General features: G+C 41.8%; 2 protein-coding genes and 1 long non-coding RNA gene across 5 annotated transcripts; 2 read left to right on the forward strand and 1 right to left on the reverse strand.

Moving 5' to 3' along the window:
• The first annotated feature begins 3185 nt into the window (after window positions 1-3185).
• Window positions 3186-12468, forward strand: LOC123962490 (ankyrin repeat and SOCS box protein 15-like). The gene is made up of 9 exons (XM_046038647.1): window positions 3186-3289; window positions 3399-3451; window positions 3697-3828; window positions 4625-4789; window positions 5043-5288; window positions 5541-5712; window positions 6847-7372; window positions 8556-8709; window positions 12249-12468. The coding sequence occupies exons 1-9, from the start codon at window positions 3186-3188 to the stop codon at window positions 12422-12424; spliced, it is 1728 nt and encodes a 575-aa protein (XP_045894603.1). The 3' UTR covers window positions 12425-12468.
• On the reverse strand, window positions 6548-18621 carry LOC123962491. 2 transcript variants are annotated; one of them, XR_006822955.1, is made up of 5 exons: window positions 17622-18621; window positions 16262-16403; window positions 15226-15298; window positions 8526-8666; window positions 6548-7343 (listed from the first exon to the last, which is right to left on the reverse strand). It is a non-coding gene; the product is annotated as an uncharacterized LOC123962491 (long non-coding RNA). The 2 variants fall into 2 exon arrangements; XR_006822954.1 differs by lacking the exon at window positions 15226-15298.
• On the forward strand, window positions 16354-23153 carry LOC123962489 (ankyrin repeat and SOCS box protein 15-like). 2 transcript variants are annotated; one of them, XM_046038645.1, is made up of 7 exons: window positions 16354-16414; window positions 18108-18266; window positions 18375-18620; window positions 20196-20367; window positions 20741-21284; window positions 22320-22473; window positions 22552-23153. In XM_046038645.1, exons 2-7 carry the CDS (start codon window positions 18200-18202, stop codon window positions 22707-22709), a joined length of 1341 nt encoding a protein of 446 aa, XP_045894601.1. In that variant the 5' UTR covers window positions 16354-16414; window positions 18108-18199; the 3' UTR covers window positions 22710-23153. The 2 variants fall into 2 exon arrangements, with proteins under 2 accessions (XP_045894601.1, XP_045894602.1); XM_046038646.1 differs by lacking the exon at window positions 16354-16414 and adding an exon at window positions 17086-17100.
• The last annotated feature ends 637 nt before the right edge of the window (window positions 23154-23790 follow it).

A 23790-nucleotide genomic window follows, 5' to 3' on the forward strand; every position in this document is an offset into this window, starting at 1 on the left:
ATTAAAATAAAAAATAAAAATCAACTCCCAGCTGTACACTGAAATTACAATCTGCCACAGACAGACAGACACAGTAAAATAAATTAAATGTGTTTTTGTTCATTCAGTTTCCTTTAGTGATCTTGCCGTAGCAAAACTAGTATAGGCAGCCCATTAGTAGAAGCAGAAAGTAAGTATTAGTGGTACCAACTGTTGAATCACAAGCAATACTAGTAGTAGAAACACTATTACTAGTATTATAAAAGTACTCGGTAGTATTTGTAATTTTAATTGTGCTGAGGATGCAGAGACTTATACTCAGTCATATAGAGCCCAACACCTCCAACAGCTACAAATACACGACAGCTGGAAAACTTTTAAAGCTGGTTCTGTCAGCGTAAGAATGAGAACCACTCTTATTGAAGGAGTTTTACAGCTTCTCATGATTTACAGTCACAGTATAGGAGCTTTATGTTGAGCTATATGCTGCTATTTCAGTATATGAGCCAGAAAAGGGGACATGGTGGCCCCTGTAAAGCTCCACTAATCTGCTTCTGGACATATGAGATCACACATCAGTGTGGGGTCCTTTCTGGATTACACTGATTCACACTAAGATACTTATACACACACTGGGACCTGACCAGCTAATAGATCCAGACATTATTATTTACTGTTCTGTACATTACAAACCAACATACCATACACTGAAACTTATACAATTTGATATTATATGAAATATGATGCATATGACCTGTGGTGGAATGTAATGAATTACTCAATACTCAGTGCTTATTTCTTGCTTCTTTCTTTTTTTTTGTCTGCACTGGTTTACTGTTAGATGTTATCTTGTGTGATACAATGTTTGTTATAATTAAAAAAAGAGAGATGTATCATTTCTGCTAGGTTTTCCTCATTAAATACAACTTAAAAACATTCAAGTGCTTTAGTGAGAAAAGGAAGGGAGTAAAACAGAAGTGTCAAATTTACAGAAAAGCAGAGAAAAGCCAAAAACAACTTAAATCAAGCCTATGAAAGTCATTAAAAGTTTATAAAACCAGAGTCACAAACAGCAGAGAACAAATCCCGAGCATTAAAATCACACCAGGAAACAATTACAAAACTGTTTCCTCATAAAGAAAGATTTAAAGTCTGGATCGAAGAGATGGCAAAGAGCTCCGCTGTCACCTGGTGCAGTTTCCCTGCAGCTTTCGCTTTAACTCAGCCAACAGTTTACGAGACTTTCATCATCTCATATTTCTTTGACAAAGCAGCGGGGAGGAAAAAATAGACCCAATTTGATTTTGGTTTCCGTGAAACAATAGACAGTGAACTTGCTGGCTGGATGAGTCCACGGCCTGAGTCCCAGAGGCTTGTGGGATCTTGAATGTGGGATTCCCGCCAAACACGGCAAAGACCCGGCTTATCTCACACAATAGCACACGCAACCAGCTATATTTAAGAACAGCATGGCCAGGTGTTGACCACATGCCACTCAGTGTGTTTCTGCAGGCAGTGCTCCGAGGCATCTGAAGGCAGGTCACAACTAAATATATAAACACACACACGCTGTTAGTGGAGAGTTACCCACCAGCGTGAGCTGCTAACATACCTCGCAGGTGAGAATTTTTAGGTTCATCTGCACAGACATGCATGTATTTGATTTTTTTCTACTAGATGTTTCTGTCAGAATTAGGATTTTTTATTTTGCTGGGAGGTGGTCAGTTAAAGTGAATGTGTTAGCAGGGAATGTTTCATTTTGTCTGCAAAGGGGGTGGACACAATAACCTGTACACCTGTAGGTCTGCAATCTATACCATGTTTTGTTGTCATCTGCAATTGTTGCAGTTTTGCGTTGGCATGAAATTTATGTTTTCTTTTCATGTTTTTAGTCCATGGGGAGACTTAAATATTCAAACAAAAGTAAGTTTATAATGTTTTCCCTGTCCTCCCTAATGCTTCATTTACAATCTGTAATTTCAGAATAGTTTCTTCGAAAGAACTATGTAATTTGGTACTAATTACAGGGTAAATAGAAATTTTTGTTCAGTTGTTCAATTTAAAGAAATTTTAAGAAAATATTCACTTATTACTAATTCATAATTGGGATCTTTAATCTTCATTAGTGTGGAATTGTTTGCTTGCCTATGGACAAATTCCACATAGGCATGCTCAGCTGATGCTAGCTAGTGGAATTGATTAATTTAAGTTACATTCATATTCATTCATTTCCAGGAAAGTTCCTGGGAAACGATTAGGAAATTGCAGATCTGCTAAATGAAACGTTGCCTTTTGTTTCTGTTGACACTCTGCCGTAAGATGTGTTGACTCAACTCCATGGTAATTTTTTAAAGGCTATCATCGTTGTCTTGGATTGATGTGTTTCTGTTATTTTGTCCACCCGCTTGTACCTTGCAGTATTTAAACTGTATGCAGGTCTAGAAGCTCTGTGAGAAATGCGAGGACATTTTTAATCTTAAATTATTTCAGAATAACACAGCTTTCCAGCTGAAGTAGTAATTGTCATCGTTTAGATCACAATAACATTAAAGTGGCGTTAATGTTACTCTGCAAGTTGATAGGGTCATTTGGCACAGAATCAGCTTGTTTGAACCAATGATATCATCACTCAGAAGGAAGAAAATCAATACCAACTGATGGGAGTAATTTAAAGAATGGTATGCGGGATGTTAAAACTCCACTTAATGCTTTTCAGCGCATTTTAGCTCCTTGTTTGTGTTTTTTATGGCACATTTACTGTCTGGTTCAGTCTGAGTGTTTCCTGCAGCAGCAGGGAGTTGATCATACGAGCTGTGATACACCCACTGTAAACTACCTCATCAGCACCAAACCGCAGACAGACACAGTTAGAGACTCGCCAGTGAAGAAAGTTGAACATCTGGCTGCTAGAGACAGACATTTTTCTCAGGAGATGGTGGAGACCAAAACAGAGCTAACAGGAGGATACAAACTCATCTTTAACAGAGTGATCAATTAGCTCTGTGTCTTCTGGATGGGAAAATAGCAAGCTGTTGATATCAGTTGTTTTGTTTCCAACTTGTTCTGTCCACAAGTGGCCGAAAAATCTATTATTGTAAATCTAAGCATACATGATTTGTAGTTAATGCGCTTAAAAATGCAAACCACCAGTTTGGTCCTTGAAAAGCTGCTTATAAACTGGAATCATGTCTCCTCCCTGTAGAGTGATGAACACTTATGAAGACTATGGTGAGGAGGAGATCAATGATTACATCATCCAGCTCAATATTCAGGACTCCTGCCAAGAGGCCTTTCTGAAATCTGCAGCAAGGTATGGAAGCCACATCCAAACTTCACCCATCTCCAGAATTTCTTTTTATATAATTTGATCAAAGCTGACCAGCTGACTGCCCTGTGCTTCCTCTGCTCCTGGCTATTAGTTTAGCCGCAGTAACAGATGAAAATTTGAGAGTCCTGGCTGCCATCGAGCAAGGTAGGTTGGACATGACCCTGGAAATACCTACATCATTACAGAGCATTGCCTTTGTGTTTGGCTCTCCTCTGAAAGTCACACGGCCGGCAGCTGAAGCTGAGGACTGCCAGCCATCAGGAGACCGGCAGACAGACAGGGAGAGGGAGATATATAAACAAAGAAGTGGGAGAGATGAGGTATGAGAGAAGGAAAAGGGGGAAAACGAGTCTGTTCTTTAATCTTTCCAATTTTTCTTTCCTGGCCAGGTAAGGTCACAGTGCTCAGGGAGATGCTGAGGCACACCTCGGCCTTCAGGGAGTCGGACAGTCACGGCTGGCTTCCCCTCCACCGAGCCGCATCCCAGCCAGTCCTGGAGGTTCTGGAGACTGTCTTGAGATGTGAGTCAATATATACAGTATAAGGGGATTCTTTAAGTCTCTGACCGTTTGATTAATTCCTTTAAAATGTACAGTGAGAAATAAAAAATGTAAATAAATGTTCCCATGTATTATTTTATGTCAGCTGACACCATCAAAAGTGCCTAAGGGTTACTGATTATCTGACTAACTGAAGAGGTCACTTCATAGCAAGTGTTTTAGTGCATTAATGCAGCAGCACAAGTCCAGTACCTGAGGGAGGACTTGAGGTCATTATGTCAGTAATGTAGGAAGGTGTGACACCTGTAAACTGTGCACTGAGCTAAGGCTAAAAGTCACAGAAAAACGATAGTTACTGTTTAGCTAAACCCTTTGTAAACCCCAGATAAGCTAGTCAGATGCTAAGCGACAGAGCAACAGACAGACAGTGAGGAAAACATAACCACCTCCCCCCTTTAACATTTGAGGTGACACAAATAAATAAATAAATAAATAAATAAATAAATAAATAAGGTAAGCGAAGATGAAGCACATCAAGTTGATTGCAGGAGGAGCAAGAGGACTAGTGATATCAAAATAATGGCTGCTTGAAATAATATTAATGCACAGAATACTTCATTGAGAAATGATGCTGCCTTCCAGCTGTCTCTGCCTAAAATAACACGTGATGTCGGCCCCCTACTAATTCAGCCTGGATGTCAGCAGACAATGAGTTGTCCCCGGTTTACCGGCTCACCTGCCAGGTTAGCGCGACTGGCAGAACGATATGAACTCCAGGAATGTACACGTTGACCTCTGTGTGTTGTGTTTGTGTCAGTGGCAGCTCAGGGGCTCAGCCTGGAGGAGAGGACGGCCGTGGAAGGAGAGACGCCACTGACACTGGCAGTTAAAGCCGGACTGGTGCAGAATGTGAAGAGCCTGCTGGAGCACGGAGCCTCGCCTCACAACACCAACAGCAAAAATGAGTCACCGCTGCTGCTCGGTAACACCTTAAAGCATTGGGGGAAGTGCTTAACAAGGCTAATGGTCCCATGAGGCAGTAATGGAAATGTGAAGTAAAGTAAAAATGGAACATCTTTGTTATTCGAACATCTTTATCACTAGTGGGATAAATGTGTAAAGTGAGTAACATTGGTGAGAAACAACACTCTTTGGGGGTGTCTCAGCCTCAGGGTGGTTTGTCATTCGATAAATATATACAGCTGATTAAGACACACTTTTCCCTCACCTTTCAGCTGTGAGGGCCGGCTCTTACGAGATGGCGTACACGCTGGTGTCTCAAGGCACCTGGGTGGAGCAGGTTTGCCGGAAGAAGTGGACGGCAATGCATGAGGCCGCCAAAGTCGGCAGGGTGGACATCCTGATGATGCTGCTGAGGAACGGCGGTCGGGTAAACAGCAAGGACGTGACAGGAGTGACGCCCCTGTCCGTAGCCGCAGAGCACGGACACTCCCACGTTGCTGAGATTCTGCTGAACTGTGGTCAGTCTGAAGATAAAACTGACTTTAACTGCAGGCGTAGAGACTGGAGATGTGATGAACGTGATGATTTCACAAACGCAAGAATGAAAACATAGCATAGTGCATTAAAATTCCTAAGTATTGACTTGATAAAGGTTAATATTTCAGTCATTCTGGAATTTGTTCAATTTTCATTCACTTCCCCTCCACACACCTGTATCTCAAATGATCAGTCCAATCTCCTCTTGGTTCTTCCCGCTGTTCCCTGCTCAGGTAGCAGAGTGAACTCTCAGGCCTGTAATGGAGAGAGTGTCCTGCAGGATGCAGCCGGATCAGGAAACACTGCCTGCATTCAGCTGCTGCTGGACAACGGAGCCGATCCCAACCTGCCTAGCATCACCGGACACCTGCCCATCCACAAGGCAGCGTACGCCGGACACTACGAGTGAGGTCCTTTTGTCCAACACTGTCAGACTGTTGGTGACACTGAATGCTTGCAGAGCTAATGGCTAATGTAATGGAAGCGCATCAGCTCCCACTCCCCCCTTGCAATTAATACAAATGTATCTGCACGTGTAAATATTATTTTATTTCCTATCATGCACAAACCTGGCACATTGCACATATTTGTTGTTAATGATTAATCTTTGTTGCTGTATATTTTTATATTGTCAATTTATATATTTATGTACACAATATTCTCTTCCGTTGCAATACGTCTGCACTACACAAACCCAGAATAATGCACTTGTAAATATCTGCGACGTTGTTCGTTCTCTGCAAATAGTTTTCTCTATTCTTTTTATTATTCTTATATAACTTGCATTGTCTATTCCATATTTATATATTTCTACAGTTATTTATGTCAACTGTATGTTTGTCTACGTGTAGCACCTTATCACCAAAGCAAATTCCTCCTATGTGTAAAACACTACTTGGCAATAAAGCTCCTTCTGATTCTGATACCCGAGATTGCCAGTTCAAGTCAGGACCATGCAGTAGCACAACCTCAGGGAGAACCATTAAACTAACACGCTAGCAAGCCAGCAATATGCTAGCCCTAGTCTGTCACAGTAGGTTCCCTGTAGTGCTTCTGTACCAGGCCATTTACTGTCCCCCCCCCCCCCCGGCATTTGTACATCGTTGCAATCAATCATTTCAGTCAATACAGAGTTAATGGAGCAGGGAACAAATGAGTTCTTAGAGCAAAATGGTTAGTTTAGTCGCTAACCGGACAATCAGTTCAAACTTTATTTGAAACATGTATTTGTACTGTTAACTCCTGTCTGATAACCGTCTGCAAACTGTTCGTCCTTTGTGGAACAGTTGATCCTCTGTCTCCAGCTCTCTGTTCGCTCAAAGGTCAGCACTGTCAAGCTTGTTACTGTTCAGCAGCATAAATTCAGATGTCACCCTCGAGAGCAAATCCATTGATTGTGATGACTCCACTGAAATCAACTGACTCGCCATAAAAGTTTGCCTTTTTAAAAGCTGCCGTGACCGGACCTTCAGACTCAAAAGTCTTTGTGAACTCTTTGTTATTATGAAGTGATTGGACTGTTGTTTTCTTTTCTCCAAGTGCTCTGAAGATGTTGATACCTCTGACCACCAAGAAGGCCATCAAAGAGGCGGGTCAGAGCCCGGTCCACTCTGCGACGGATGGAGGTCAGAGGTGCTGCCTGGAGCTCTTGCTGGCCTGCGGCTTCGACGTTAACTACCGCATGAACACGAGAAACTCTGAAAACTACCGCGACATGAGGAGAAGCGCACTGTACTTTGCTGTCTCCAACGGGGACGTGGACTGCACCAAAATCCTGCTGGCAGCTGGGGCGAAGACGGACCAGGACCCACTGTGCTGCCTCCTGGTGGCGGTCAGGTCAGGGCGCTACGACATTGTAAAGTTGCTTCTGGCGGCCAAAGCAGACGTGAACTGTTACTTCACAGTAGTGAGCGACACAGTGTTTCCCACAGCGCTGCAGTACTGCCTGAAGGACGAGGTGATGATGAGGCTGCTGCTCAACAACGGCTACAAGGTGGAGCGGTGCTTTCATTGCCACCATGACAATGCTTCTAGTGCTGCGGATGAGGTGGAGGGGAAAATTCCTGTGAGTGACTGTTTTCCTTTAAGCAATTTTCTTAATATTTAGGGAAATATGCTTACAGGCTTTCTGGCGGAGACTTAGAGGAGAAGATATATTACACTAATATCTGCCCATTAAGACTAGAAACAGGTTGAAACATCTAGCCTGGTTCTGCCAATAGTAACAAAATCCCAGCACCAGCACCTTTCATGTCAGTTACCATTTTATACATATTTTGTTTAATTTGTGCAAAAACGTAAGTGTATTAAGGACAATTCACCATTTTATATGGCGAATGAATTATGTTTTGTTATGTGCTGGACCATTCCTCGGCTCTGAGCAGTTACCAAGAAGCTCCTGCTCCCAGGCAGCTACTTTACGTTGTCAGGCGGGTGGCAAAAGACAGGATGGACTCCAAAATGGATAGGCGGACATTTTTAAATGTGTGCTTTTGGGCCATGTGCACAGTTTGACTGCATCGGGCTGTGGATGATCCGCCCAATTTGCAGTCATTGCCAGATGACAAAATGTATGTCATGCGGCTGCTTGTGGCAATGTCGATGAGTGCTGAATCATTTGCACTTAGAGGTGTGAAGGTTGGGATGGTGCGTGGACATGTAGTGTGTCTGATTTTCATGCAAGAGATAACCATAACCACAATCTTTACCTAACCTTAACCAAGTGTTTTCGTGGCCTAACGTTAATCATACCTTTACCAGTTTATTTGCCATACAAACGATGTGACATTTTAGCAAATCTATTCAATATCAGCGTTCTGGTCTCTGCCACCTGGATTATTTAAACACACTTGCTGTTACCGCCAGTAACCACAGGTGTCGCCAAATAAACCTGAAATCTCAAGTGTTCAATTCTAGTATGATTGTTTTCACCCGTTATCTTAACTATAACTGCATGCACCATCTTTAAAGCTATTTTCAAATAATTTAAACACATTTCTCAGTAAGTGGATATTAACGATCAGTGGTTAAATCCATTGCCCAGTGTGAATGAGAAACATCAATTGAGGGTTGGGATGATTACTGACAAAGACCACAAGTGGAAGCCACTTCTTAAAAAATACAACTGCCTGCTGAAAATCTGAGTGTTTACATTTTCTTTAAAATGTGTTTTAAATTTGTTTACTTTTATACACATAGCTAAAGAAAACATTAATAACCTTACGATGATGTCCATCCTCTCTCTTCAGTTCTGTGAGTTCATGAGCCTCTGCTGCCTCATGCATCTGTCTGGGAGCGTCGTCCGGATCCTGCTAGACTACGTCAGCCACTTCCACATCTGCTCCAAACTCAGACTCACCCTGGAAAACCAGGCAGAGTGGCCCGAAATATGTGACATCCTCAGTGAGTTAATCCGTGATTTTATGACAATTATCAGATTGGAGGCAAGAGATTCAGGTGCAACGCCTCACCTGAGATAAAGACCGCCTCCACTAAAATCTGAAGAAATGATCACACTTTAATGAACTAAAACTAACCTTCATGGACAACACACATCAGAGTTGCTACATCACACAGCAAAGACCACATGACTGAAGCAGTTGTTTGGATGTTTGTTAATCTGTTGGTATGTCTTTTTTCTTTGATCAAGAAGAGGATTTTTCAGCGACTACAGAGTATCATGATATTTAACAACCCCACCTCAATTTTAATGAGCTTTCCGCTTGTGCCTCCCTCTGGACAAATTTTTAGATCCACTAGTAAGACTCAAAAATCATTATGTTGATCACTTTACCTTTGGGGACACTAGCAGGAGTGTCAGACTTTTAATATATTGTCTTTCCTGAACAAAAATGTTTTCCTATCATCTCTCCTTTACCACCATAGCAAATAGTTTTCATTCCCAACTTGTCACACATGGATGCTTGGTCAACAACCTTGGTGTCGCTTTTTAACGCCTTGGGTGCCCTTTAGCGTTGTTTTTGCAAGTGTAGGGTTAGCAAGAATAAACATGTCACATGGTTTATTTTGAAAGTCTAACTGGACTTCGAGTCTAATTAGACTTTCAAAATAAAACTAGTGGTTGTGAAACATCACAATTTGCTTAGTAGAGGCAACAACTTCACTACTTGGTTAGTTCATGAAAAGATCATGGTTTGGGTTGAAATATCTTAAAGAATCACAGCTCACAGGGTTTTCTTTGAAAACCTCATTATTTGAAGCTTTGGCCATGTTTAACATGATCATCCAACATTGTAACATTGTAGAGAAGTCATAAAATAAGGAAAAGCATAATAGGTCTCCTTTAAGTAACGTTGCAACTTGTGTAACTTACTCAATATAACTAAAAAGAATCAATGTTGACATTTTGTTTCACACGGGAAACAAACACAGTCTCCTGGATGAAAGTCTGGTTTCAACCCACCCATGTATCGCCTTAAGTGTAATTTATACTTCTGTGTCGAATCGACGGCGTAGATGACGGCATAGGCTACGGGGCTACGCAGAGGCTACTCCGTCGCCTGACGTGCACCTCCTCCAAAATGTAACTACACGTCGAGTCGACACGGACCGTAAGTTCTGTGATTGGTCGGCTGGGTAGCCGGCTGTAACACAGTGAATCAATATATTTGACCGTCGCAACCCGAGCTAAAAGCTACACCGCTAAACCGGAAGTTAGCCTGCTCGGCCGGCAAAGGTCAACACAGTAGACGCTGTAGTGTTACTGCCGACTAGGGTTTGGGGGTGTAATTGCAAAATGACGGACACACGGATGCACAAGTATTAATGCATGGCTAGACCCTACGCAGGAGTATAAATGGGCCTATAGCCTGACGTGCACCTCCTCAAAAATGTAACTACGCGTCCAGGTGACGCGGACCGCAAGCTCTGTGATTGGTCGGCTGGGTAGCCTCGCAATGCCTCCAAGCTGGCAGGAAGTGCCCGTGCTTTGAAGTAACTTTTACTAGCGGCGACTTCTTGCAAGATGGCGTAGTGAGCGGCTGCACGGAAGAAGCTGTCTTGCTTAATTTCCTCAGAACACTCTTTAATTTCGTATTCCCACCAAGTATCTCTACTTTTGAAACTAAAAAGAAAGAAAATATCCAAAAAATGTCTCAAACGGAGTTTGAAGACGTTTCTTCTCTCTCTCGAGGACAGGATCGTGACTATGCCATGTTAGACCCAAGGGACACGAATAGACCGAGTGGTGATAAACAAAGCTTGGAAGACACACGTGAGTTCACTTCCTCCACTCCATCTAAAGGAGCTCATGTTCGAAAGATAGCAAAGCTAAACGAGGATGAAGTATCAAACTCCACAATCCTTGCTGCAATTAACACACTAGCTGTGAGGTTTGACACGCAAGAAAAAAAAACTAGAAGATCTTAGCACGCAGTTTAAACAAAACTGTGCTATGATAGCTAGCTTAACCAAAGCATCTGACTTTAACGCTGCGGAGGTCAAAGACTGCAAAACGAAAATATCAGTAATAGAAAACAGAAAAGTGGACCGCCTAAGAGTGGAGAACATTGAGCTAAAAGAAAGGCCAAGAGAACATGACAGATATAAACGGAGATGGAATTTAAGAATCAAAGGAATGAAGGAGAAAGTGAACGAGGAAACCAGAAGTGATGTGATTCAACTGCTTGGCAAAATAGCACCTCACTGGGAGAAGAACATGGATGACATCGTGGACACGGCCAGAAAGCTGAAAACAGAACGCCCTATATCATTGCCCAGTTCTCAAGACGACAACACAGTGATGCATTTTGGAAGATGACGAAGGAGTCGAAGGTGTGCCACGAGGCTGGAATTAAGTTTGTGGAGGATCTCACAAAGGAGGACAGATTGGCAAGAGAAGCTTTGTGGCCACACATCAGCCAGGCAAAGAAGGCTGGAGAGAAAGCATACTTCCGTGGTCAATTCGGTTTCATAAATGGCCGCCGGTTTCAGATTGGAGACGATTAATTAGAGCCTGCTCGGCCAGCAAAAGTCAACACAGTGGACGTTGTAGCGCTACTGCTGACTAGCGTTTGGGGGTGTAGTTGCAGATTCACGGACACACGGGCTGTTTCTCAATACAGAGTTCGCCAAGTTCGGACTTCTGTACTTTAAAGCTCGGACTTGGCAAGTTCGGCTCGGGAGTACAAACTTCCAGGAATGGGAGTCAGTCATTCAGCAATTGGAACAGCAGCGGACTTGACGACGGCCGGACTCGTTAGCGGGCGGAACCTCACATCTCCGAAAACGTCAAAGCAATTTTTTAAATCTTTGTTATATTTTTTTTTTAAACAACTATATTCCCACATAAAAAAAAACTCTTAAAACTACTATGTGAGACACAAGAACAGCAATATTATAAGTTACAGTTCTGATTTTTCTTGTCCAACATTTCCGCTTTTTGGCGGCGAAATGCATTCTGGGATATCTGGGGGTGGTGACACAAGTCACCACCGAGGCAGGCTCGGTAAAACGGGCGGAGCGAGAACACATCCGGGTATTTTACTGTACTTGGCTGGATGCGGACTTTTGAATTGGAACAGTACTTTGGCTGCGACTTATGACGAAGTCCACAAGAACACAAGTACAGACAAGAACGCAGATTGAGAAACGGCCACGGACGCACAAGTATAAATGCCTGGCTACGTGCATAGCTACGCCGTAGGCTACGCACGTAGCCAGGCATTTATACTTGACCCTATGCAGGAGTATAAATCAAGCTTTAGGCAAGGATTATACTTTGCGCATCCGCGAGTACGGACCCTACGCAAGGATTATACTTTATCGAAGGATGTGACAAAGACCAGGTATTTGATGCACTGGGAATGAGAACAGGCCTTTGCGGGAATGAGAACAGGCCTTTGCGTATAATCCTTACAAATCTGTTTTATTACAGTATAAACTAATAAAGGAAAAATTATTTTCTGAATCTTGCTCTCCAGGCAGTCCTCGCTCCCTCAAGCACCTCTGCAGACTGGACATCCGGAGGCGTCTGACCCTGAAGAAACTCAACAATCCTGAAATCATGAACTCACATGTTTTCCCTCCAAGACTGAAGCGCTTCATACTGTACCACGAGTTCGACCTCTACAGCAAGGACCCTGAACAAATCGTATAAAGACTTGTGGTCGATGCAAGAGTCCCGCTTGCTCAAAGGATGTAACAGATTTTTAATGGTTGTAATCTCTGGTTCTGATATGCATAATACTGTATATATAAACTTTTATTATTATTATCCAAGTACTTGTCTGCATAAATGTGATTGTAAAAGACAAAATCCACATTTCAGACCATTTACTGCAGGTCGAATATGCTTTTTCCAAATCAATTCCTTGTTTTTCCCCCTAGTATGGCCTACAGGTGGTGAGATATCTAAACAACTACTTGACAGAGCTTAATGAAATTTACAGTGAATATTCTTAGTGACCCCTGTGACCTTTCATCTAGCGCCACACCCAAGAAAAATGTTCCTCTTGCAATTGGTTATAAAATATCAACATCTATTGCAAAAAATTCTTAAACAGTAATATTTAATATTTTTCTTACAGTTAACCCATACGCAGACCCAAACAGTTAATGTATTCAGTAACAAATACTGTTTGTATCAAAGCCTGATATCTTTTCTTCCTCTGTGCCATAGAGCTTCATAGTCATTTTTTCACTATTAAAAACACATCAGTGAGCCTCACTGTTGCATAAGTGGCATGTTCATTCATCACCGTGAACACACACTGTAGTTTATTTTGACTCAGTCCCGACTTTAGTGTCCAACAACTGCACTACTTCCTCCTGTTTGAGTAACATTAAAAACTACAGTGACAAGCTGTTATTTGGAAATGACTGAGCCTCTTTTAAAAATGAAACATTATATTTGTGATGTGTTTTTAAAGAGTTATGTCTTCACTAGGAACCAATGGGCTTTAGGCTGAGAGCCACAGACAGGAAGTCAGAAAGTATTGAGAGGCAGACTAATACGTTTTTGGTTCTCTTATTCGGTCAGCCATATATCTGAATGTTTCTTTTTACAATGTAAATATCCAGTGTCTCTGTATATGAATTGTGAGCTGCATTCTTTTAGTCTCAGAAATGACTGTCATTTTGATTGTTGATTGTCCCTCACCTGATGCCTGTAATGTGCAGTATTTTGATGATGGAATTTCAATGCATGTACAATAACTTTTAAAATATTAAATAAATTAAAGATTTTAAAACAAAACTGAACATTTAGTCTTTATCAATGTCAATCTATATGGTACTTTCTTGATTTTGCAGCCTGGAGGATAGGAAAAACATTTACAAATCCCCAGTTTAATAATATGTAATTGAGCGTTAAGAGTTTTGTAGTAAATAGACAACAACATGCAAAAAAAAAAAACCTCATGTTCGCAGCTGTTCAGATGGAAGTGCAAATTTTAAGCTAACAGTCTCAATTTGTCCATCAAAATGCTCATTAAGCACAGAGGTCAAAGGTCAGCGCTGTAAATCTGCAGCAGCTGGAGGAAAGCTGTCAGTCATTTCACTCTTCAAGCCTCTTTATTATTTCAACAGGTTCTCATCGATTTGTTGTCCCACAACGTTTGAGCACATGGTTACTGATCTCCACTGTAGTGAAAACGTTGTCGTGGTCTGATGAATCATAATGACACAATAAATATTCATACAATTGGCCGGCTCATTATTGTTTGTCATTAGCTGTGGAAAAATGTGCACAGAGTGACATTACACTCCATTAAGTGCTGTGAAAAGGCCTGCATGTTAAATACACTTGAACAGGTGACACCTATAAATAGCGCAGTTGAGTGTGTATAAGCTCGTGTGTGTGTGACGGTGGGGGAAGGCTGGGATTGGGTGGGGGAAATTCTGCCATGAAGCAAACACCATGCTGCTGACTCGTCCTATGACTCCAATACTGACACATTTATCAGGTGAGAATTAAGAAATTTAGGTTTAATCATGTCTGTTGTATTTCGCGAGCTCTCATATACAGAATGATATAAAGTTTATAAGACTATGTAATCGCTGGGGATCCTGGATCACTAATGTTAAATATGATGAACAGTAAGGACGTCAGGGTTTAAAGTGCCCTGAAAATGGAGCGGATAATAAATAAAGATCAAGAAAGAGAAAGCAGTTGATTTAAAAACAAAATTTGATCTCAGACCGCTGGTTGAATGTGACTACACACTGGTATACTCACAGAGACTCGATGTGTCCCAGTTCCACACTAAAGTCCAACATTTGTAACTGAACTTTACAACAAAATTTCAGGTCAAGATCAGTTGATTTCAGTGGAAACCCTGAAGTAAAGCAGAACTTTCACGTCTAGAAACAAAGATAAATCTTTACTTGAATAAAATGTGTGAAGTTAGTTCGGTTAGCAATCTATAGATTATTATCCAGAGAGTTTAAACAAGAGGAATTTTATTTTATTTTTATTTAACAATTAATGTGATTGCTTGTGCGGTTAGAAACTGAGGAACTGAATCGTGTGAAGTTGTGACTATGTGTACTCGTTTGATGTCAGAAGGATGGATGCAGCTGATGACGTGGATGACGAACTTCTGGACTATAACGTGCAGATGAGCATTCAGGACTCGTGTCAGAAAGAACATCTCTCAGGATCAGAGAGGTACCGCAACATGAACCAACATATCAAAGTTTGAGATGGTTGCCTTTTTCAGAAATTACATTCATCTTCTCATTTGTGCATTCAGGAGTGAAGTTCTGAAGCTTGTTGAAGCCATCAAACAAGGTAAAAAGTAATATCCTGGAGTTGTTAGTATTCCAAACTACCAAAAGTCAATAAAAAGTTGGATTTGTCAGTAAACATAAGTCCCTAGTCGATGAGACTGGCTGCAAGTGGATCCAAATACATATACAGCTCAATGTAGAAAATACAGAAGCTTCCTTTAAACTCACAAGCGGTGACTGAAGGATTCAATGAATGTGCATGGACTTCATGGTTATCAGATCTCAACCCAAATGAAAACACCTATGGTAGGAAACATATTTGACAGCACTGTCCACAACCATCATTTAAACACCAAATGAGGGAATGAGTCTTTGACAAGGAGCACTTAAGCTGTGATGAATAGTAATAGGAATTAGCTAATCAATGTGCAAGAGTCTTTATCAGCAACACAATAAAATATTCTGATAAAGTTTGATATGCTAAGAATAACTATCCTGGTTGTATAACTAAAATAACACCTACTAATGAAAGTATGGTTAATAAATAATTACACAACTCTATTCAGACACATTTTTAAATAAAATGGGTATGATATAATGTGAAACAAAACTATTTCTGCTCCATTTAAAAGTGTAATTTGTTGTAATTTGTCATGCATTTCTTCCCCCCCCCAAAACAGGCCTCAGACAGGAGGGTTTGCAATCGCTCATAGAGCCAACTTGTTTGCGACTGACACATCACTAGTACCAAATGAAGAGCTGTTTGGGAGCCGAAAGAGCTGGCTCTCAGTAAAAAAAACAGAGCCATAAGATCCAACTCCCTTCAAAGAGCTGTAATTCCCTTCACTACTTTACAGCATAAAACCCAACTAAAGCTTTTATTGCAGGGGTGGTCAGCCATGCGTCACAGAGAGCCAACACCTTACCAGGTCATTTCTTTGATGTCTTCTTCCCCTCTACCTGAAAGAACACTAATCTGTGGGTGGAGTCTTTGGTGGGAATGAAAACCTGCCAACTGTTGGCTTTCCATGGCACATGGCTGCCCACAGACATCTTGTATCTGCTGTTGGCAGACGGTAAAAGGAGGGAAAGACTGATGAAAAAATTATTTTCAACGTGTTTTCAAAGAGAGTGAAGGGCTGATGGGAAAAGTAGGAGAAGAAAAGCATTAACTCTGGTGTGAGACGGAGATAATCTTTTGCTCTGTAGTAACAAAATCTACTGAAGAAAAAAAAAAATAAATAAATAAAAGGTAAAAACTCACTGAGACTGTCCCTGCAGGTGACATGTTGGCACTACAGGAGCTCTGTGATTTCCCAGCAGCCTTCAGTCGGGTGGATGAGTGTGGCTGGTATCCTCTGCACAGGGCGGTGGTCCAGCCTCTGGTCCTGGTCCTGGAGACTGTGCTGTACGGTGGGTAAGACGTCAAACCTTTTCTTTCGCATGACAGTCAGAAGTGATTATGGACAAGAAAGTGACACTAATAGTATTAAAACTGTAGGTGGTGATGGTGTAGTGGATAAGACACATGCCTTTGGTGTGCGAGACCTGGGTTCAATCCCCCCACTGTGACCCATATACCAATGTGTCCTTGAGCAAAACACTTAACCCCTGTTGCTCCAGAGGCGTGCGACCTGACTGATGTATAGCAATTGTAAGTCGCTTTGGATAAAAGTGTCAGATAAATGTAATGTATATAATCACTGTAGGAGATTAATAGCTCAGCATTATTTTTTGATATATATTTCACTCATTTAGCTGACGCTCTTATCCAAAGCGACTTACATTTGCTATACATGTCAGACGTCGCACGCCTCTGGAGCAACGAGGGGTCAAGTGTCCACATTAGTGGATGGTCGCAATGGGAATTAAACCCGGATCTCTCACACCAAAGACGTGTCTTAACCACTGCAACCTCGCCACCCACCCAATTGTTTGTAACAAAGTGTAACCTTTGCTGTCTTTAACGTGCTGAGCTGACAGAGCTGCTCTCAATCACCAGTAAGTGGTGCTCCACGGCTAAAAGCTAGTGTCTGGTTCATGACTATGGTGATTCAGTTCAGTTTCAAGATTCTGGACTGAACACCTTTTACACCTAAAAAAGTAGAGTAATCCATCTAGCTGGTTTGGTTCTTGGTTACTCTTTAAATAGTCTTACAATAAATTATCAAAAGTAATTAAAACACAACTTATTTAAAGAGGTGGTATTCTGCTTTTAGGCTTTTCCCCTCCTTTCCTTTATTGAGTTATATACCTTTCGTGCATGTAACAGGTTTGCAAAGTGAAAAAGTCCACCCCAAAGGGAGTTCCCATCTCCCAAAGAAAACTCTGCTCTGCACTGTCTGAAAACAGCTCGTTTATAGTCCAGCCGTTTTCCTGTGACAACACAGGGATGAAAGCAAAATGAGCCTCATATAATGCTCGCCAAGCGGCTAGTCCGACACACCCTGAAAAACACCGGTGGAAAAAACAGTGAGCTGCAGCACACAGCTCTCCTCTGCCTTCCAAACTCTAGCTACCCTCCAGGCAGTCAGTGGACATAAAGTTGTTCCTGTGATGTAGAGACAGAGCTCAGTTAAAACTTTATGGGTGAAAGATAATTTTGTTACAGATTAATAACTCACCACTGTGAAACTCTCGGTCGGCAACACCTACGGCTGAACCGAAGCTGTTTACCGGCTTCTCGCTGACCCGCCCTTCTCTGCTTCTGATTGGCTAGTAGTCCTTAACTAGGAGCTGCGAATGTGCAACTCCCAACAAAGATAATTTAGAGACAAGATGTATCACTTCATAGCTAAAACGAAGCCTTGGATTTTTGCCTTTACTTTGGACTCAAACCAGAGGTGATATGATTACATGGTCAGCATCTTAAACCTCAGGGCCACCAGAATACTCCAAATGAGTTGCAAACTGCTTCCTGTGTATTGTTCATGGTGCCTGATATTGTCAGCATGTGCATCATCTGCCTCGGTGTTCAACTTTAACAGCTTTAAACAACTGTTTAACTGACAATCTAATAAAAGCCAGCATGTGTCATGAGAATGATTGTTGACTCTCCTGTCTGAGCTGAATTCACTAAAGTAAGTTTAATTTTTTGTTCTGTGCTTCAGCGTCTTTCAATCTGACTCTGGAAGAAAAGACTTCGGAGGGTGAGACCTTCCTGACTTTAGCAGTGAAAGCTGGTTTGGTGGAAAATGTAAAGATGCTGCTGGATCACGGAGCTTCTCCTCACACCACCAACAGCAAGAACGAATCCGCTCTGCTTTTAGGTCTGGTATATTCTATCCTTCACAGCAGACATAAAGTGACGCCCAAGAGAAAATGTTTTGTCCATCCTCAACATCAGTTCCTCATCCTCTCATGTCCTCCCCCTGTAGCAGTCAGAGCTGGATCTTATCAGATGGTTTCCGGTCTAATAGCTGGAGGAGCTCAGGTGGAGCAGGTGTGTCTGAAGAAGTGGACGGCCATGCACGAGGCCTCCAGGGTTGGCTGTGCTCATGTTGTGGAGCTGCTGTTACAGAACGGAGGTCAGGTTTCAGAGACAGACCAGCATGGAGTGACTCCTCTGGGCATCGCTGCGGAGTACAGCCACCCTGAAGTCCTGGAGCTCCTCATCAAACACGGTGAACAGAACCATACATTAAAACAAATGTAATAAAAATATTTAACAAGAATGCATTGAGTGACTGTGCCATTTGAAAGGGTTCACTTGTAGTTTTGATCGCACAAAAAATTATCACCAACTCTCTTTAAAACTCGTGCAGACTACATGATTTTCTGCGTCGGCCGTTCGCCGTGCTGTTCAGACTACACAATTTGCCGTCTAGTGATGGGAATCTTGAAGTTGTTGTGGCGTTCACACTACATGACTAATATTAGATGACTGTCACCTGACGGCTGGTGTATATATAACCATTTTCCCAGGCAGAGAAGGACCAATGATGACGAGTATAACCAGTGTCCCTAGATTCCAAAAGCTACTAATAAAGCACCGATATGCTTTACAATAATGCAAAGTAAAAAAACAAGCAATGCTCAAACAAAAGAGCGCCCAACACTTGGTGCACTATCACACTATGTGATTTACAACAGATTGAACTGACTGAAGCCACTTAGACAGACAACAGACAGAAACAGGAAATACAAACACTCTTGATATTCACTACCTAACAGCGGTACACAACCAACAGCAAGACAAACTGATCGCTGGCTCAGTCGCCCCAAACTGTGGACACACAAACTATTTGTAGTCCAGCTGGTGTTGATTGGAGAGTCCTGGTTGGCAGGGTCGGTCGAGTCACAGCCACACCAATCACAGACGCCAGAGAACAGCAACCAGGAAATAGTCGGTCACAGCTCCAGAGGAACCAATCCTTGACAGGGACTCACACAGCTGGGATTTGCATGACAGCCAGAAGCACTCAGGAACACAATTACTTTAAGGCAGCCAGAGGTGGCTGTAACACTTGCAGTTAAATAAATGCAAATGCCTTTGGAAAGGTTTATTTTCAAATTAAAGAAAACATGCAGTGCAATTAAAATATAGAAGAAACAAATGTGCATTGTCCAAAAAAAAGTAACTTAAGCCAAAAAAAACAAGCTACTGATTATAAAATGGCCCAGAGTGCATCAGTAACTTTAACAACTTCTCGACACAGTTTCTTTTTGGCCAAGTTTTCCGTTCTCTCCCTTTGAACATGACAAAAGAGGAGGGAAGACTAAATCATGCTTACATATGTGTTGCCTCAGCAGGGATGATATTACAGGAGAACTGTTAATCTACAGGAGAAACCGACCGGATGTCTATGTAGCTCCTACGAGTCGGCCAGCAGACCGCAAAGAAGGCCGTGTGTTCCAAAACGCAATAATCAAGATGGTGACCAGTCACAAATCAGATGATTTTTGGACTTAAAACGGCGAAAACAGGAAAAGTAATTCAGCGGTTTTGACGATCGTGTGCTGCCCCCGGTACCAGGGGCGTGGGTTTTCAACCGGCAATGTTTAACGATCTTTTCGTCTCGTTCTCGTGAACCCAATATCGCGACTTGTGATGTCTCACAAGCTAATGTCTCTTCACACCCCTAATCGGAGCCCCTATGTCCTCGCCGCTGTTTAACACAACGTGACGCCCTTGTATATCTTAAAACCATCTTTGTGCCTTTGCTCCAAATTATATCTTTTCGGCTTTTACATTTTAGGTGCTGATGTAAACGCCCAGGCGCCAAACGGCGACAGCGTTCTGTACGACGCTGCAGGTTCGGGAAATCCAGACTGCATCGACATCTTGCTGCAGCATGGAGCAAATCCCAACATCCACAACCTGAGCTTCCAGCTGCCAATCCACCATGCTGCTTACGAAGGACACTACCTGTGAGTAGTGAGTAGTAGTGATCCACAAAGCTTGTTCGTTAAGAAAAACAAAAGCTGGGCTAGTGTTGTTCTGAACCAATTCAGGAAACTGGATCAGAAAGAAGACTGAAGGGCTAAACATCTCTGACTGGTCGAACACAGATGCTGCAGTTACAACCTGTGTAGGCTTCATTCAAAAAAAGGAACTACTAGTGTTACAGTATAGTATTGTTATAAATTATAAAGAATATGGTCTAGACCTGCTCTATATGAAGTGCCTTGAGATAAGGATACTATATAAATGATCAGACAGGTCAAATTTAAATGTCTGTCCAGCTTTCATGTAGGTCAGTTTCTGATGCTTTTAGAATGAGCTACGCCTTTTCTCCATCAGAGCTTTGAGGATTTTGATCCCGATCACCACTAGGCGGGCCCTGCGGCTGTCCGGCCACAGCCCTGTCCACTCTGCTGCTGACGGAGGCCACGTCCACTGCCTGGAGCTCCTGCTGCAGAAAGGTTTTGATGTGAACGCGCTGTTAGCCCCTCACATCTCTGAAAATTATGGAGACATGAGGAGAAGCCCGCTGTACTTTGCTGTCTCCAACGGGGATGCAACCTGTACTGAGATTCTGCTGAAGTCAGGAGCCAAACCTGACCTGGACCCGCTGTGCTGCCTCCTTGTGGCGGTCAGGTCAGGGCGCTATGAGATCGTGAAGCTGCTGCTGGCGGCCAAGGCAGACGTTAACTGTTACTTCACGGTGCTGAACGACACGGTATTCCCCACAGCGCTGCATTACTGCCTGAGGGACGAGGTGATGATGAGGCTGCTGCTCAACAACGGCTACGATGCCGGGAAGTGTTTCTGTTGTAACCATGACGACGACTGGGAGGACCTGAGCGAGTCTGATTACTCACAAAATCAGGAGGAAAAAGTTGCTGTGAGTTTTACTGTCACTTCAGTACCCTGCAGCTGTTCCTTGAATGTGTCAGATTCATTGATTAATATTTCATTTTGTTGAAGGTACCGGCTGTGAACGTTAATTGAAACCACTAAAAAGTGTAGTGTTTCTGCTTCACAGCCAACAAAACATGATCAGGCATCTTTTAATTGTATTTTAGCATAAATCTAATAAGATTCAAATAGGGGATACTGGATTTGAATTTGAAACAGGAAACAGGTGAATTTATCAAAAGAAACAGATGAAAACTTACAGGTGAGCAGTCTGAGATGCAGAAACAATATTAAAGAAAACAAACAGTATAAATCCAAATGTAAGTGGTGGTGAGGCAGTCCAAAACCAAATTACATAAATCCACAAAACACTGGTAAGACACAAAATGTAGCAACTGGGTAAACATTAATGAAAAAAGTGACAGTCAGACAACCACTTATATACACAGGTGGGGAGAACGTGGCACAGGTGATACACATAAGATAATCAGGCAGGAAGTAAGACAAGACAATGACACCAAGGACAGAACAACTTCAAAGTAAAACAGGAAACATGACAAATGAACAAATAAGGAACACACAACACAGAGATGAGTCAAGCATAGAGACAGGGAATGAAACACACCAAGACACAAGAGGAAGGCGTTACCAAAACCAACAACAGCAAAATCCAAAACCATGACAATTCTTTCCTAAATTGATCTCACAAGGTATTTTTACATCAATAAATGTGCGAAAGCTCTTTTTTGTCATTTCTAACAGCAGTTAGACAAAATGACCTTGACTGAAGGTCCACTTGCTAGTTTTTTTTTTTTGCACATTTCTTCCCTGACAGATTAGTCAAAATAAATTGTTTTGTCTGATACGTACAAAACGGAGCAGAGCATATCTTTGGCAAATAGGAGTGAATTATCACACGGAGACTTAGTTAAATTGCTCATGTAAGTGTTACCTTCTCTACAGTTGCATCTAAACAGTAAAACTACCTGTCCGTGTGAAATGAATGTCATTTGTCGTCCAGTTTTGCGATTTCATCAGCGTCTCCTGGCTGGTGAACCTGGTGGGCCGAGTCGTGTCGATCCTCCTTGAATATGTGGGTCAGGTTTGTCTTTGCAGCAAGCTGACAAAGATCCTGGAGAACCAGAAGGAGTGGCCTCACATTCACAGGACCATGCGTGAGTTAACTGTGTGGTAAAAACAATCAGGTTAAGAGGCTGCAATTTTGGTTTAACTGCCGTTCTCCTGTGATCCAGGTAACCCTCGTTCTCTGTCGCACCTGAGCAGAGTGGTGATCAGGAAACACCTGAGCTGCAGCGGTCTGATGTCCGTCCAGCTTCCCAATAGGCTGAAGGACTACCTGCTGTTCAAAGAGAACGACCTGTACGCCAAAATCATCTGCAGGGAGGACTGAAGGGACGACGATTTCTATCTTATATTGAGTCTTAAATGTCAGTGATGACTCTTCTTGTTTTTTGTTTGTTTCCTTTTGTGTTTTGTCTAACAGGGCCTGTACTTATCAAACTGCTACAAATTACACTTGAGAAAGCCCCAAGGAGCCAACATAGGAGACACCTTTAAGAGCAACTTTCAAGTGATCACATGATTGATCACATGTAAGCAGGAATAGTCAAATAGGGGCAAGGACCGTGTCCTAAATCCATTCAGCATACTAATTCAAAGCAGGTTTTTAGTATAGTGTGTTCACACTGGAAAAGTAACAATGAATTTTACTAAGACCAGTCATACGGTTGATACGTTTCTTTCTACTGCAACTCACAAAGGAAATGGAGGCGCTTATCACAGCTGGAAAAAAAAAATCATAAATTAGGGATGGCAGTGAATAAGTTCAAAAGGATATTAGAAAACAAGAGTATTAAATCTTTAGAAAGACATTTTGCTTTCTGTTTGTGAAGTTTAACTGTCAGTGACACTCCAAAGACGCAATTTAATGGATGTCAAATTTATAGTATAAAGTATATTGGTTTTTTTTGGTATACTGCTAAACAATATGACTATTTGTATGTATATACTTTTTAAAATTACTATGTGTTGTAATAGAATGAAGGATTTGCCCTATTTTTCATTCTTACATTTTACTCAGTGATATTTTTTTCTACAAAAAAATCTAATTTTACATATCAAAAAAGTTAATTTTATTTGTGTGAAATCTTTCATATCTTTAATAGCAAGTAACACAAGAAAAGAACAAAATTTAATATATTTAAAAAGCATAAATATAAAAGTAGACTAGGACTTTGTTTTGGAAAGTCGCTCTAGAACAGGAGCACCTTCAATCTGAAAAGGGTGTGCACAATCTTGCTTAGGCTTTGAGGTACGTTTTCTCTTGTTTGGTGGGTGTGTCAGATATGTTACCCAATCAGCAGCCACGTGTACATAACAACAGGGTGTTCAAGGCCCCAGCGTTTCTGTTTTTAATACACGCTTTGTTACATTTCGTAGTCAAACGCTCTACTTATATCTTTCACTCAAGT

Source organism: Micropterus dolomieu, linkage group LG22, assembly GCF_021292245.1.
Source record: "Micropterus dolomieu isolate WLL.071019.BEF.003 ecotype Adirondacks linkage group LG22, ASM2129224v1, whole genome shotgun sequence".
NCBI lineage: Eukaryota > Metazoa > Chordata > Actinopteri > Centrarchiformes > Centrarchidae > Micropterus > Micropterus dolomieu.